At 43.4% G+C, this 16,779-nt stretch overlaps 1 protein-coding gene across 1 annotated transcript in view; it reads left to right on the top strand.

Annotated features, from left to right (window-relative positions):
* Positions 1-5,828: 5,828 nt before the first annotated feature.
* LOC137528559 (ficolin-1-B-like) overlaps positions 5,829-16,779 on the top strand; it is a 92,025-nt gene continuing 81,074 nt past the window's right edge. Inside the window, exons 1-5 of the mRNA XM_068249900.1 lie at positions 5,829-5,926; positions 7,597-7,710; positions 8,045-8,098; positions 8,759-8,812; positions 14,163-14,216. Coding sequence (XP_068106001.1) covers positions 5,848-5,926; positions 7,597-7,710; positions 8,045-8,098; positions 8,759-8,812; positions 14,163-14,216 — 355 coding nt within the window. The 5' untranslated portion in view covers positions 5,829-5,847. The remainder of the gene's footprint in view (positions 5,927-7,596; positions 7,711-8,044; positions 8,099-8,758; positions 8,813-14,162; positions 14,217-16,779) is intronic.

A 16,779-nucleotide genomic window follows, 5' to 3' on the forward strand; every position in this document is an offset into this window, starting at 1 on the left:
TACTCACGCGGACTAGCGACAGTTGCTGCGAAGTTGCAGCGGCAACTGTCACCAGGCGATTGACCGCGCCAATCGCCTGGCGACAGCAGCGACGAGCGACGGTTCGGGGTGTGCACCCGTGTTGCGCCTCATACTCACGGGCGACGTGTTGCGGCGACAATTGTAGCCCGTGAGTATGGGCCATAAAGGAATGGTCAAACAGCTGTCTGCCTGTGCAGCCAGCTGAGCGGATCATTACAAAAGGAAATTAAAAACACCTCACCTTCCACTAGCTACCAAACAAACTCTCTGAACATGTGCAATGCACTCATTTATATGCTTAACTGTGCTAGAGGTGGGCGTGGTTATGCAGGCTCACAGGGGGAAAAATTATAATAAAATATCAAGGGGTGAGCAGCACAAACCAACTTTTAATGCAATTTTTTTGCAAAGCATGCACGCAGCAGTGGAGACCCCAATCCCCACAAGAGATATATATAACATACAGAGGGGCTGCAGCACACAACAGGAAAACAGCGACATGGGGTTCTTGGTTACGCTTTAACGCACATAAGCTCACCAACTGCGCCAAAGTGTCCCCGATCTGGTGAGTCCTACTCTAACCATGCAATGCTAGTTTTTATCAGCAGTCTAGTGGGAACTAATCCAAAAACCCAAGAGTCAACTAAATGGGAGTAAAGGAAATTAAAAACACCTTACCTTCCACTATCTACCAAACAAACTCTCTGAACATGTGCAATGCACTCATTTATATGCTTAACTGTGCTAGAGGTGGGCGTGGGGTCTCCACTGCTGCGTGCATGCTTTGCAAAAAAATTGCATTCAAAGTTGGTTTGTGCTGCTCACCCCTTGATATTTGATTATAATTTTTCCCCCTGTGAGCCTGCATAACCACGCCCACCTCTAGCACAGTTAAGCATATAAATGAGTGCATTGCACATGTTCAGAGAGTTTGTTTGGTAGCTAGTGGAAGGTGAGGTGTTTTTAATTTCCTTTTCTCCCATTTAGTTGACGCTTGGGTTTTTGGATTAGTTCCCACTAGACTGCTGATAAAGACTAGCATTGCATGGTTAGAGTAGGACTCACCAGATCGGGGACACTTTGGCGCAGTTGGTGAGCTTAAGCGCGTTAAAACGTAACCAAGAGCCCCTGTCACTGTTTTTCTGTTGTGTGCTGCAGTCCCTCTGTATGTTATATATATTTTTTGTGGGGATTGGGGTCTCCACTGCTGCGTGCATACTTTGCAAAAAAATTGCATTAAAAGTTGGTTGGTGCTGCTCACCCCTTGATATTTGATCATAGCTATTATATAATTGTTGTGCTTTTTTTCAGTGTTTAGAATCTTTAAACATATTTATTTTTCTCCATTTACTCTTGCTGCATTTGAATTCAAAGTTTATCCCATACAATTATACTGTACAATGTCACTTTTAACGTACCGCAGAGAAGATCATCAGCTAACATAAGGCTCTCAACACATGGTTCATAATCCCCCAGGTGTATTTATAATTAGTGAGGCTCATTCGGATTGCGCGAAATTGAAATTTCTGCATATCCGATTAAAAATTGGTATTTCTGATCAGAAATCGTAAATTAAATTTCAGCGGAAATACCACAAGCATTGGACCAATCAGAAAATGCAGAGTCAACTCGGAAGTATTTGGCCAATCAGAGAATGCAAAAAACGACCAAAAAAAAGCTACTAGGTCAACGATCCTAAACATAAAGCCAGGGCAACAATAGAATGGTTTAAAACAAAACATATTCATGTGTTGAATGGCCCAGTCAAAGTCCAGATCTAAATCTAATTGACAATCTGTGGCAAGTTCTAAAACTGCTGTTCACAAACGCTGTCCATCTAATCTGGCTGAGCTGGAGCTGTTTTGCAAAGAAGAATGGGCAAGGATTTCAGTCTCTAGGTGTGCAAAGCTGGTAGAGACATACCCTAAAAGACTGGCAGCTGTAATTGCAGCAAAAGGTGGTTCTACAAAATATTGACTCAGGGGGATGAATAATTACGCACACCCCACTTTGCAGTTATTGATTTGTAAAAAATGTTTGGAATCATGTATGATTTTCGTTCCACTTCTCACGTGTACACCACTTTGTATTGGTGTTTCACGTGGAATTCCAATAAAATTGATTCATGTTTGTGGCAGTAATGTGACAAAATGTGGAAAACTTCAAGGGGGCCAAATACTTTTGCAAGCCACTGTATTTATAGAGTTTAGCCTCTCTAATTTCTCCCCATCTGTGACTAACCACCAATGTAATTTGATCTCTCAGCTGTGTCAACTGACTGCCTCGGCAGAGCAGCTAATTTGAAAACACTGGATGTTAACCCTATGTCTGCTTCCATGAAAGCAGGAAGTACAGAGCAGATTCATTGCAGGATTTGTATCAGCTGTAACAAAGAAATGTTTTGCTTTATCTTTTAGAGCAGAGAGGAAATTCTTAGTTCAGATCCGATTTAACCGCTTATGCCATTTGCGGCAGTATATCTATGCCCCGCAGGACTTAAGTTCCTTCCCAATGGCGTAAATATTTATCTATTGCCGTGAACGCGTTCTCCTTGCTGGTTGTTAGCCCAAAGATCAGTGAATACAGTTTCCATTCACTGATCTAAGTGTCTGTGATCACTGACCATCAATGAGAGGCCGTGGTCATTGTTAAAATGAAAGTAACACATGCACGCATTACTTCCTAGAAAGAAAAAGAGGGGGACATTGTGTGGCCAAAAAAAAATAACACCGACATACATTTCTGAAATAAATATACATACATAAACCATTAAAATTAACCCCTTACCTCCCCCACTCACCAAAGTTAGGGGGGAAAAAAACATTTGCATATTTAAAAAATGGCATTTAAAAAATACATAAATAGTTACCTTAAGGATTGAACTTTTTTAATATGAAAAAATACACCTTTATTTCCAAATAAAATATTGTTGTCATACATTGTACAAGGGAAATATTTTAAACGTTGTAATAACTGGGACAAATTGGCAAATAAAACATGTGGGTTTTATCCACAGTAGAACGTTTTATTTTAATACTCTATTGGCTAAAATCTCAGATATAATTATTTTGTTTTCCATTTTTTTTCTTTTTATTCCCGTTAAAATGCATTTAGAATAAAATAATTGTTTGCAAAAGGTACCACCCGAAAAAAACAAGATATAGATCATTTTTTTGTGATAAGTAGCTATAAAGTTATTGGCGTATGAATGGAAGAAGCACTGTCAGGTGAAAATTGCTCTGGTCCAGGAAGTGAAAAACCCCTTAGTAGAGAAGTAGTTAAAGCGGAAACATTTAAAATGTAAGGATTTTAAGAACAATCAATTAAATTAAAATGTTTAGACCTCTCACACAGTGGCTGCTCATAACTATTTTTAGGCAGGTAAACACGTTGGCCATTCAATAGCCTTTTGTTTGACAAATTTTGAAACTACGTGTGATTTTTGGCATTTGCATATGAAAGAAAACCTCTGTCTAAAAAACATATTTTTAAGGATTATTTCGCTCTTGATCCCCCTCTGCCATGCCACAGTCCAGGTTTTTGTACACTTTGTACATCTTCCTAAAAGAAATTATGGCTGTGGAGATGCCCTGATTTTGAGCCTTGCCCGCCACTAAAGTCAATGGGGCTTGCTGCAAATTTCCGGTTTACGAATTTTTGAGGTTGTGAAATCGCGATTTTGAACCATCACTATTCTTAATTACATTTTTAGACAATCTTTGAAAATGTAGGTATGAATTAACTGAATTTGTAAAAAGTGGGAAGTAGACAAAAATTAAAAAAATACTACTACTACTACTAATAATAATAACAATACTACTACTACTACTAATATACAATTAAAGAGAAGATATTGTGATTATGTTGCGATAATGGCAAATAATAACATTTTAGTGGATCAGCAATTAAAATGGCAACAAATAGACAAAATCTTGTGTTTTGTTTGTACAAATAAGCACTAATCACAGTCTGTGGGTCTGAGCAGCAAAAATGCCATATGAGCATGCCACTCTGGTGGTATAATTTGCAGAGTCATACAAGTTGGAGGCTGCTGATCCTGGAATAACCCTACGGGTTCTATTGCATAGTGGGTGGTGGATCCTGAACAAAGAAGCAAAAAAAACTGGCAACGCTAAGTGTATGTTTTTTGTTTTTTTCTATATGAATTTTTTGAATATCAGTCTGCTGCAAGAGGAATGCAAGAAGGTATAAGAGGCAGGTGTATAGACTGTGGACTTTCTAAGGAAGCACATGCTTATAAGCATTTGTTTTTCTATGGCTCAGTGTGCATAGTGTATGTAACAGGCGAGTGGAGGTGCAGCAAGCCAGAAGGAATGTGTTAGAGCTTAGATATTGACTGTCTGGGGGATCACACTACTCTCAAATGAGTAAACTTATGGGCAAAGATAACCAATTTTTTCACATGCCTGCCTTGTGCTGTAAATAAATATCAAAATTCCTATTTAAGTGGTACTTTATTTATGCTTAATAAAAAAAAAATAAGAATTGAAAAGAATCTTTAAAACTGATAAGAAAAGAAAATTGTTCAATATTTTTTTCTCCTTTCTAAAAAAAAAATATTCAAATTTTGTACTAGATGGTATTTTTCACAAGAAAATGCCTTTTAAAGAGAACCCGAGGTGGGATTTAATTATGCTAGTGGGGCACAGAGGCTGGTTGTGCACACTAACACCAGCCTCTGTTGCCCCATGGTGTGCTTTCAAGACCCCCCTGCGTGCCGCTATACCCCCCGCAGTGCTGGCGACATGCAGTGTGTCGCCAGCACAATGTTTACCTTCTCCTGTCTGTTAGCGCCGCTCCCCCGCCTCCTCCGTATCGGTGCTACCCGCCGCGTCCCTTCTCTCCCGCTGATTGGAGGGAAGTGACGCGGGCGGGTAGCGCCAATACGGAGGAGGCAGGGGAGCGGCGCTAACAGACAGGTGGAGGTAAACATTGTGCTGGCGACACACTGCATGTCGCCAGCACTGCGGGGGGTATAGCGGTGCGCAGAGGGGTCCTTAAGGCACACCATGGGGCAACAGAGGCTGGTGTTAGTGTGCACAACCAGCCTATTATTTCGAGTATTGTCTTGCTTGCTGGTGGCTTAAAAGGCATTTTATTGAAAGGTGGGAAAATATCAACTAGGAGAAAACGGTAGATGGATCAGACCAAGGCCCATATGCAATTAACTTTTTCACCTCAGTTTTCCCCTAGGTGGTATTTCTAAACTTGGCAATAAAATGACTTTTAAGCCGCCAGAAAGCAAGGAAATACTCAAAATAATTTTGATAGTACTTTTTCATTTACTTTTAGGTACTTTTTTAGTTGAAAAGTGCTGGAAAGATATGTTAAATAGAAGATGAAAAATTATCTCCTAGGAGAAAACTTAGGTGAAAAATTGAATTGCATATGGCCCAGAATGTTCAATTAGGGGCCTGTTTGTTGTAATGAATGTCATTAATTTTGTTAAAGATTAATTCCAGACTAATTATGTCCCACATGACGTGGTCCTGGGATGATTTGGGTGTATTTAAAAGTAATGAAAACTAAAGATATCCCAGAGACAGAAAGTGAAAAACAATTTTTAGAATCATGGCAGCAAAGGTCTTTAGTTTGGAGAGAAGAAAAAGATCTCAAAAAAGATTAATCAAAAAATACTTTGGGTTTAAAACTAATGACACTGGTGAACAAGGGGTTAAAACAAAGCAATGATAAAAAAAAGGACCACCCCTTTCCTGGAATAAGCTATGAGGAGTATAAATACATCTCACACTTCTCTTGCATTATCTGATTGAGGGCACAGGATACTGGGGACAGTACTGACCAATGGTGAAGATGTGGGTGATTCCAGTCCTCTTCCTAGTGACGGCTCTCTGTGATGCTGAGGACTCTTGTCCTGGACCTGGTAAGTTTCATATGACCTAAGCTCTCCAAAAATAGCATTTTGTTAATGCCTGAATGACATCATAGCAGTTTGTGAATTTTACAAGACAATTTGTACAAAATTTTGTAAAGAAAAAATGAGTGTGAATTGTACTGTATTAATGTTGAGGGAGCATGTTACATTTGGTCCAACAATTAGGAGACACGACTGAATCACTGTAATACTGAACGCTACAGAAAATGAAAATGTCATTTTTAATCTGGAGTTTTCATGGTGAATGGAATATAAATTATTAAGAATTTTCACCAATATAATGTCCCTTTTCATTCATTTGAAAACCCAGCATCAGGGAAAAAAATCTTGGGTGTAGAAAGAGCGAAGCAGGGCTTTTTGGCACCTGTTTCAGCACAGCATTGCAGCGAAGCTTGGTGCGGCTATCAGGGCTGGGCCAAGGCAGAGGCGAGAGAGGTTTCAACCTCAGGGCGCAGTGTAGGAGGGGGTGCACAATTCATTCAGCTATCATTCCCCTATTGTGTTTTTGAAGCAGAGAGAAATAAGAAAAGGTGATACATTGCAGTGACTGCAAGACAGATAACTAGAGATAAAAGGGTTGGGGTCCTGGGATGCCTTTTAGTCTAATAGCAATCAGTGGGTGACAGCTGGGGAGGGAGGGATGGAGGGGCGCACTTTGGTGTCTCAGCCTTGGGTGCTGGAGGACCTTGTCCCGGCTCTGGCAGCTATAGCTGTAATGCTATAGTCTGTGCCCTGCGCTTGAGTAATTTAGGGATCGGGCGATTGATGGACCCCAAATTACTTCTCCTTCCGAGTTGCGACAACTCGGAGGGGAAATAGTATTTAACACCCCCCTGAATTTGTGTGGCAGCAGGGTAAGCTGTCATTCAAATCACCCTGCTCCAAATACCGCCCATGCCAGTCAGCCAGGTACGCAAGAAAGAATGCCTCTTGTTTGTTTGTAGTACTGTTATCCTATTAGCAGGATTTGATTTATTGCTTCCTGTCCCAGTGAGCTCCAGTTGACATTCATGGTTTTAATATGAATGATGGTGGTTACAGGGCAATGAAATAATTCATTGCTAGGGATGGTCAATGAGATGCAAATAATTCTGAGCTGATTCAAACGATAATGCAAAATCTGCATGGAGATTTTTCCAGCTTGTACATGGACAAACTGAATCCCGTCAAGGTGGAATTTAATTGGTCCATTTTAAAGCTGCATACATTTGCATACAACATGCCATACTGTTTGTTGTCTCCCGGGTGCTCGGGTTGGGCATGTGGTGGATCGCATAGGCAAATTGATGGGTGGCACTGGGGAGAACCCAGCTGACTTGGTCACATTAATACCAGTAACAAAGTTAGTGGAAGATGGAAGGTCCTAAACGTAATTTCAGGGAACTAGTAGACAAACTCAAAACAAGTACCTCCAAGGTGGTGTTTCCGCTCTAGGGCCAATGCTGCCTGACGCAAATGCGTCACTTGGCGTCATGGGGCAACCACCCCTGGGTACAATAAGTATACGCCTATTATAGGTAATTTTCTTATTTCATTATGAGTTTCAAATTCATGTTGTAACTCTATTTTTTCTTTGAATATTCCAAATAAAAACAATTGACATATTAAAAATAAGAAAAATATCTGTCTTACACCCCAAACCAACTCTCTCTTTTCAGAGGTGAAGATCGTTGGGGTGGGAGACTCGGACAAACTCACCATCCTCAGAGGATGTCCTGGCAGTGCCGGCTTCCCGGGACAAAAAGGAGAAATTGGAGCTCCTGGTGAGAAAGGTGAGTCTAGAGATAAAAAAGATACAAAACCTCAAGTTACAGGTAATACCAGTGTGAGATCTGACAAGAATCATTTCAGTTTACCATATTGAAGAAGTACAAAACAGGTAAAATAGTTGCTTACTTTCCTTTAAACCTGCAATCCAATATGCGGCTATGGCGGCGATGACTGTGTAAGTTGGCCACTGGAATTTGGTTATTGTATAGCAAAACTCCCACTAGTGGTGTGTGTGTGTGGGGGGGGGGGGGGGGGGGGGGGGGTTTCAGCTATAACTTCTGTAGCACTGTTATTTCTACCTGCATTTAATTTAACTTTATTTAATTACGTTCACAGGAGAGAGAGGCTCCTCTGGAGAACCTGGAAAGCAAGGGCCAGCTGGGATAAAAGGTGGGTGGCAAATACCCGACCACGTCCTCTAAATTTTTCCACAGTGCAGAACATCTTGTATTTTTAATAATACTTTACACTGTAGCCACTGGAACTGGAAAACATTTAGAAATGGCCTTGTAGCCCTTTCCTGACTTGTGAGCAGCCACAATGTGCAACTGCAGGTCCTCACTGAGCTCCTTAGTCTTAGCCGTGACTGTCCACAAATCAACTGCAGAGAGCTGCTGTTTTTCACCTGTTGAGTTGATTAAAACAGCTGTTCCCAATTAATCAGTGTAATTAGGATGCTTTAGAACAGCATGGACTATTTGGAATGGTATAGAACTTTGGATTTTCCCACAGATTGTAACAGTTTGTGAAGGGTATGAATAATTATGGACTGGACACGTTTTGCTCAACCGTAAATAAAAGCTGAGAAATGTTTTTTTTCTTTTTCCACAATAATGCCTCTATTACATCATCTTATTATCTTTTGGGAGACACATATGTCATTTCCCATCAAAAAAAATTACTTGCTGGGTGAATAAAAGTAACTTTAAGTCAAAATTTGCCAGGGGTATGAATAATTATGGGCTGCACTGTATGTATGTATGCACACGAACTATGGTTCACCTGCACACTCATTTCTAAGTGAGTTTAGTATATTATCTTTTTTCACAGGAGAGAGAGGCCTTTCTGGAGAACCTGGAAAGCAAGGACCAACTGGGACAAAAGGTGGGTAGAATATTAGTATAAAGAGTACAGCGTCAAAACCTGTGTTGATGATATACTTAGAAGCAGACTACCTAAAGCAATGTAAATATAAAGATGAATATAAAAAGTTCCACTGAAATATTTGTTAAAAAGCATGGGTTCCCCCCACCTCTTTTACTCCTTCCCCGTGATGTACTTGTATAGCTCAGGTAATGAGGAACTTAGATTGGGGGGGGGGGGGGGTCACAAAAGGGGATGTCAAGAAATCCATGTAAAAAAAAAAAGGCACTGTGGTAATCTGGTTGACCCAGAGGTGGGACAATGTCCTCCAGCACCCAAGGCTGAGACACCAAAGTGGGCCCCTCCGTCCCTCCAACCCCAGCCATCACACACTGATTGCTATTAGACTAAGAGGCACCCCAGGGCCCCCAACACCTTAATCTCTAGTTATCTGGCTTGCAGTCACTGCCATGTATCCCCTTTTATTATCTCTCTCTGCTTCAAAAACACAATAGGGGAATGACAGCTGAGTGAGTTGTGCACCCCCTCCTACACTGCGGCCTAAGGCTGGAGCCTCTCTCTCAGCGCGGCCCTGGGTCACCTGGTACAGCTGTTAGTAGACCACTGAAAACATTACAGATATTCTACTATTGTATTATTTTTAATGATATTTTACTTTCACTAAACCTAACCCTATTCTCAGTTGAATCCTCCAATGATGAGCAACCCCTCCCCCCCCATTATGTGCAAATATATGCGCCACCTTCATCGATGAAAATGCTGATATGCACACAACCTACAGATTAAAATTACTCCCTGAGTGCTGAGGCAGGTGTTCTCCACCCACAGCACCTGCCACATAGCGCATGGGTTGAGCACTGCTATAGCTACAATCCGTGGTCTGCACACGGCGGACCCCAAATTACTTCTCCCTCCAAGTTTCTATGACTTGGATGGGGGAATATTATTTGATGCCACTGGGAATTTCAGCGGCAGCAGGGTGATTCGTCATTTGGCTCACCCTGCACCCAACTCACCGGGGGCATAAGAATATATACACCAGAGTGCCCCTATAGCCACATTTAACATTGCAGTCTATGCAGTGCTAATTTTACCAAAGTACTGCCGGTGCCCAAACTACGTGCTTTGACTGAAGACTTCTTCCTCTTTTGCAGATTGTCCACATTTATTATTGATAATGGGCTCCTCCCTACCTTATACTAGAGGAGGTTGGGGTAACTACTCGGCATCCATGTGTTGAGCCTTAAAGTCTTATCTGGGAGCTACCTTTAATAAAACAGGCATCACCAGATGTCTACCCCCTCTCAGGGAAATAGGTACTTGATATTTGGCACTGAGGGTTTCTTCAAAGACCTTTTATAACCAGAGCACAGCTATTGGGCAAATGGACTTCAACTGGAAGATGTTATAATCATTTCATCTGAGGACTATACAAAGAGGAAGAACCTTACCCTCTTCTTTCATGTTACTTATTTTTATGTTTCCACCCTAGATATTGGACCCCACATGGTCTATGGTACTTGCAACCTTTAGCTCTGTTTATACCGTTGTCCTACTATGCCTTTTACTCTGTTTCATGTCTCTGTTTGGTCTATATACTGGTAGTTGTAAAACATACCTTTGTAAATAATCTGTTACAAAAATTTTAATTTGAAATATTTAAAAAAATAATTTAAAAAAATGTTATTCTTCTTTTAGACAGTGCACTCCTAATTTCACATATATCCCTTGTTCATATTTATTGTGTACGATTCTACCTTCTTGTTTCATCTATTTCTGTATAGTTTTAGCTTCTTCCAGCATTTTCATCTGTAAGATTCTCTCTTGTTTTTTGATGTATGTCCCTCTACTCTTGTTTACTATTCTAATTAACCATTTCATTTCGTATTCCTCTAATATCTTTTTGTCCAATAGAAAATATGTGTCAAATATTAAACCAAACAAGCCTCCCCCCCCCCTTCCCAATTGGAAATCAAATATTTAAAGAATCCCTACATTATAAATTACAGTTTGCTTTAAACCTAATAAGTTGCCAAGATAAATAAAATCACACATAATAAATTGAGATTTTCTAAGCCCCAGGGTCCGTTTTCCACATATGGTCTTGAAATCCCCGCCCCCAGTGTAAAATTAGGCCAAGGCAATTTTTTTCTTTCCAAACCATAGGTGCGAAGGATGCTGGGGGATTTATTTTATAACTCCACCCTCATTTCCATGTGATCTAATCCAGGCAGGAAGACAGTGACCCAAAATAGGAATAATAGCAAACTGACAGCATAAGACAGGCTGCATCAGTTCTCCTGTCTCTCCTCTCCTACACACTGTAAAAAGAAAAATAATTTGATTTATGCAGGCAGAGAACAGGGGTAGGAGGGGAAGGGAGGGTGGGAGGACAGAATACTGAGGGTGTATTTTAGCAAGACTTTAGCATGAGGAGAAAGAAGGAAGTGCTGCTACAGATATAAATGTGAGTCTGTTCTATCCACAATGATGTACCAGATGTAAACTTTATATGTTCCTCTAACTGCAAACAGTGCATAGACTGCATACTGTGGTGATATATTGGGGTGCTGAGGATGTTAGGGAGTACAGGAACATATTTCTGTCATTTTTCTGTCTACTATGTCTGCTAAAAGCTAGTCTGGCTCTTGAAGGTGCCACCTGGCCCCATGAAACGGTTAATGGGAGCCTGTATGTACATGTAAATTCTGTATGTAAATGTACATTACCTCTGCCCTCATTGTCCAGCAGGGGAAGATGTGTCTACTGCTAATTAGCTGCCAATTGAGAAAGAATAGGCTGGTCGGCCTGGCTTTTGAACTCTAGAGTCAGCCATTGTCCCATTATAGAAAAGCGAGACTACCAGAGTCTTGGGGACAGGGGAAGTTGACACTTGAAGGTTTGAAATTTACATGACAGCCGGCTGAAAGGGGTTGGAAATCTCTGCAGACTTTAAAAACGGAGACAGGAAATGTAACGATCGGTGTAACACAGAGAGGATCTGATTACCGGTGATCTGCAGTATCACTGGGAATACAGATATATACCAGATTATTGATGATCTGCAGTATCACCGATAATCAGATATATAAGCTAACCTCTGGACACCTGAGTAGAGTAGGAGTGTTTGGTGCAACCGTAATACTTAGAAGACTAAGCCTCAGAGCAGTAAAGAGTACTGCACAAATTCCTTCCAAAGACCTGAACTCTCCCAGGGGGAGGAGTCAGACTGAGAGTAGGAAGGACAAAACCGAGAGTGACACTCAGGGGGGAGTTTTACTACCAGGACTGGGAACCGCCTCTAACAGTAAGGTCGGTTCTCGAGGTCGGACAAACCAGGTCGTAACCACACAGACAGATACAGTACAGATTCAGAAGGCAGATGCGGGGACTAATAAACAAGCAGGGTTCTGCAACAGGGTATCAGAAATATCGAGGTACAGAATCAGGAGGCAGATGCGGAGTCTTAGGGCGAGCCGGGGTTCGGCAACAGAGTATCAGAATAGCAAGGTACAGGATCAGAGTTCAGAAGAATAGTCAGGCAAGCAAAAGGTCATAACAGATAATCACAATCAAACTAGTACTTTAGGCTATCAACAGAATCTAGCTAAGTGTAGGATAACAGCTCCAGCTGGTCCCGGCACACTTTAGGATCTGACTCAGGTCTGAGTGCTACCACATAGTGATCGCAACGCCAGACAACCAGCGACTGAACAGCCAGCAGTATATATACTGAAACACTCTCCAGCCGCTCCTTAAGTGCTGGACCAATGAAACGAAGCAGGGATGTCAGCTGACCGGCTTGGTCAGCTGACCCTTTTCTGACTGCCATATAAGTTCTGCCTCTCTGCGCGCACGCGCGTCATTCTGAACCTTGTGGACTATCAGTCCCAGCTACACCAGTACTGTCTTCCAATGTGCTCGCTGACCTGTGCGCGGGGTTGGTCGCACCGCCCTCAGCACCGGCGGCGACCTCCCCGCGCTGGGTCAGACTGTTCGCAACAGGCCCATGCACGCTAACCGCCGCGTCAGACGCGGCGGTTTTTCCGCGTTCCGCCATGCCATGCGCGGAAAGAGCCGCCTCCCGCTGACTTATAGCGGCGGCTCTTCCGTGTTTCTTCACAGGAAAACTTTGATGCTAGGAAATAATGTTGAGGAAGCCTTTTGATGTCTGTTAGGATACAATCTTATCTGTTGAATTCTGCAACCTTCAAAAAGCTAAAACAGGAACCCTTTAAAGTTCGCATATCACAGGAAGACTAGGACAAGCGCTCGGTGATGTCACAAACGGGGAAATTGCATTAGTTCCTGGGGGCTGGACATTAAATGCCCAAGGGGACACTTCAGACTATTTAAGTTGGTCCAGAACAGTCACAGGTATCTTCTCCTGGAGATAGCGCATAGCTAGGGATGATCGCGACTCCTGGTCGAAAAAACGGCGTGCTCCCGCCGACAACGTTTAGACCTTCAAGTTGGTAACGTTTTAATCCCCATTTTTATTTTTACGCAAATATCCTTGTGTGTATTTTTGTAACTTTTATTTCTGTAACTTTTATTTTTGTAACTTTAATCTTGTAACTTTTTTACTTTGTTTTTGTACATCTTTTGTATATATTACACATTGTTCCATGTTTTTTCTGGAATATTAAATTGTTATTTAAATAAGTTGACTTCTGCTGTACTAAACTAACACTCATAGCTTAGAAGAGACTGAAGTGCAACTGTGTATAAATCCATGTCTAATTGTACGTTTGAGCAACCCTACCGTATGAGATTGTAGTTGCATTGTGTGTGGGGGCGTTTGTCATACGTTGGCCTAAAGCTGACCCAACGTATGAAAACGCCAGTGCGAGTAGCTCGACAGCAGAGTGGCTAACAGTATCGTTCGGAACGACTGTTAGTAGTTTTGCTTCACTACAGTGTAAGATTGCAACTGTGCGTGTGTGTGCGTGGCGTTCCCGTATTCGGCCTAAAGCGCAGAGCTGACCCGAATACGAAAACGTGGATTGCGTGCTGAGCACTTGACAGCTGAGTGGACGTGTCTAGCAAACCGCTAGTGGTGGCAGTAAGAAGCTTTTTAGGGGCCACTTCCTTGTTTGTAGCTCGAATAAGGCTGCTCCCCGCTTGATCTGGTCAAACCCGCAGTCGGGAATCGTATACGCAGGCGTGCCGCGGGCCGGTTCCTGACACATACTGTATATGTATTGCCATTCAAACCTTTTTTTGCCAGAGGTGCTCTTTAAATCTGCTGCCAAACATTCTCACTGGTCATAAGAATTAATCGGATTGGTGGGTAATTTAAAAATTTGACTTTTATGAGTAAAAATATAATGTTTCCTTTCTTTTTAAGGTGAAAAGGGAAGTTTTGGAATGAAGGGGGACTCTGGAATGAATGGTGCACGAGGTAAGGTTACTATGGTAAAAGACTGCATTCTCTGTATAGGTTACAACATAACAGTGTAATTAAAGTGTGGGGTAAAGTAACATAGAGCAAGCAATCACATTACTATCTATCTATTTCTATCTATCTATCTATCTATCTATCTATCTAACATGCCCCTTGTCTTTTGATGCAATAAAGAATAAAAATTCCACTTTGTCTATTTTTATTGCAAATAGCCAGTCAGACTTCAGAGATTTAAGAAAGAAAATTCTTAAAACATTATCAATATTTAACTGCATCTCTCTCCTTTTATTTTATGTCTTTCTACAATTGCTATATTTATCATCATTCTCATATTTATCTACGATCTGTTTGTCTATGTCTATGATTTTTTTTTTAGCCCGATAGCATCCAATCAGACTCAGAGCCATAGAGGAAAAAGGTTCAAAATAAAAAATCTGAGTCTCTTTTTTTATATTCTATATATTTATTTTTTGCTTTAAAGAGGAACTTTAGCCAAGATTTTAACTTTATCCCAATCAGTAGCCGATACCCCCTTTCCCACGAGAAATTTACCTTTTCTCAAATAGATCATAGGGGACTCTGTATGGCTGGTAGTGACACCCCTCCCACAGTGTGAAATCCTGACCCAGGTCCTGACAGTTTCCTGTCTGTGAACCTTGTTGCATCATGGGAATTAGTGTCACCTCACCCACCAACCCACTCCATTAAAGTACCCCACTTTTTTACCCGCCCTTTTAAAAAACTTTTTTGTTTACGCCCAAAACATCTAAGATGTCTGGAAGTGGCAGCCAGCGCGGTTTGGGCAAGAGGAAGGGCGGCAAGGGAATCAGGAGGCGAGGAAGCAGCATTGTGGCAAGCCGCGCCACCATGCACAGTTCCGCAGCAGCAGCAGCTGCGTCAGTGGCTAACATTCCGCCTATAGCCACTGGCCGTGGACGCCTTGGGCACCCAGCAGGACCATCTGCAACTCACGCTGCAGAGACACAGCAGCAGCAGCGTGTAGTACCTGCTCCTATTTTACTCCAGCCGGGTCGGAAACGTCCCATTGAGGAAAAGGATGCAGCCACTGTGGTGCAACTGATGACGGAGGATGAGCAGCCCGCCATCAGCTCTGCATCCGAGGCCTCCACCGTCACCACCACCACCACCCCTGTTCGCAGCAGCCGCCCTGCAGGGCCTGGGGAGGAGGCCAGTTCACCGTCACAAGTTGGCGACCTGTCATTCAGCAGTATTTTGACCCCAGGCATCATGAGGGAATTGTCTGCTGTTGTTGGCGATTTTGAGGAGGAGATGCTGATGGGCACTTTGGGGGAGGAGGGATTGGACAGCAAGACTGTGGTGACAGTCAAGCAGCCCATCCAGGCATCAGGAGAGGCGTTTGGTGGGTCATCATCCCAGCAGGACATGTTTCAGGAGGGGGAGGATGATGATGATGACACTGTGACGGACAAAGACTGGGTGCCACCAGCTCCTGGGAAGGTCATCATCAGCAGCTCTGAGGAGGAGGAGGAGGATGCGCTTGTGGGCCTTGCAAGGAGGCGCATCATTGCAAGCATTGGCAGCAGTAGGCAGGTCCCACAGCCTGCTGGTGTCTCAGGCTCAGTAGCAGCAGCAGCAGCAGCAGCATCTGCCAGTACCACCACCAGCCGCACCCAAGCCCCCCCACCAACCACCACAGGGAGACAGGCAGCAGCGGCTCCAGTCCATAGGGGTATTTCACGTCACCAATCTGGCAATTTTTCACCATGCCCACAGTTGACAGCAAGTACGCCACTTGCAACCACTGTCAGCGGAAGCTGAGCAGAGGTGCAGACCCCTTAAAGTTCAGCACCAGCTCTCTTCTGAACCATCTTGCTGCTAAACATTACCACCAGCATGAGGAGTTCAAGAGGCTGAAGGCATCTGGCGCTGGCAGTGGCACCACACCCACCACTGCACAGCCTTCAGCAGCAGCAGCAGCAGCAACAGCAGCCACCCACCCTCCTGCTCCTCCAGCACCATCAGCAGGAGTGCGGAAACGCACTGCTCCTCCCCCCTCTGCAACTCCTGCCGCCGACACTAAGGCCTGTTCTGGCAGCCAGTCCTCAGTGGCCTCCTCTGCTCCCTCCAGTGATTCCCGTGCCAGCAAAAGGCGACGCCAGAGCCTTTTGAGCGAGTCCTTCCAGGGGGTGGTTAGGGCTCTGCCTCCCAGCAGACACTTCTTTGCCCGCCAGGTCATGCCTGCACTGCACCGCTTTGTGATGGCCAATGTGGAGCGAGGGCTGGAGCACGCGGTTGGTGAAAGGGTCCACGTCACCATGGACTCCTGGAGCAGCCGCTTCGGGACAGGCTGCTACCTGTCCTTCACTGTCCACTGGGTCAGCTTGGTGGAAGGTGGTGAGGATGGGAGAGCAGCAGCGGGCACAGCAGCAGCAGCAACACAGTGGGTGGTGCCACCCCGCAGGGTCAGGGGAACTGCAGCAGGTTCCTCCGATCCTCTGCCATCCTCCGGCACACCTGGCCAAACCCCCCGCCTCAGCAGCAGCGTGAAGCCACGCCACTGCCAAGCGCTGCTGCAGTT

Source organism: Hyperolius riggenbachi, chromosome 8 (assembly GCF_040937935.1).
Source record: "Hyperolius riggenbachi isolate aHypRig1 chromosome 8, aHypRig1.pri, whole genome shotgun sequence".
NCBI lineage: Eukaryota > Metazoa > Chordata > Amphibia > Anura > Hyperoliidae > Hyperolius > Hyperolius riggenbachi.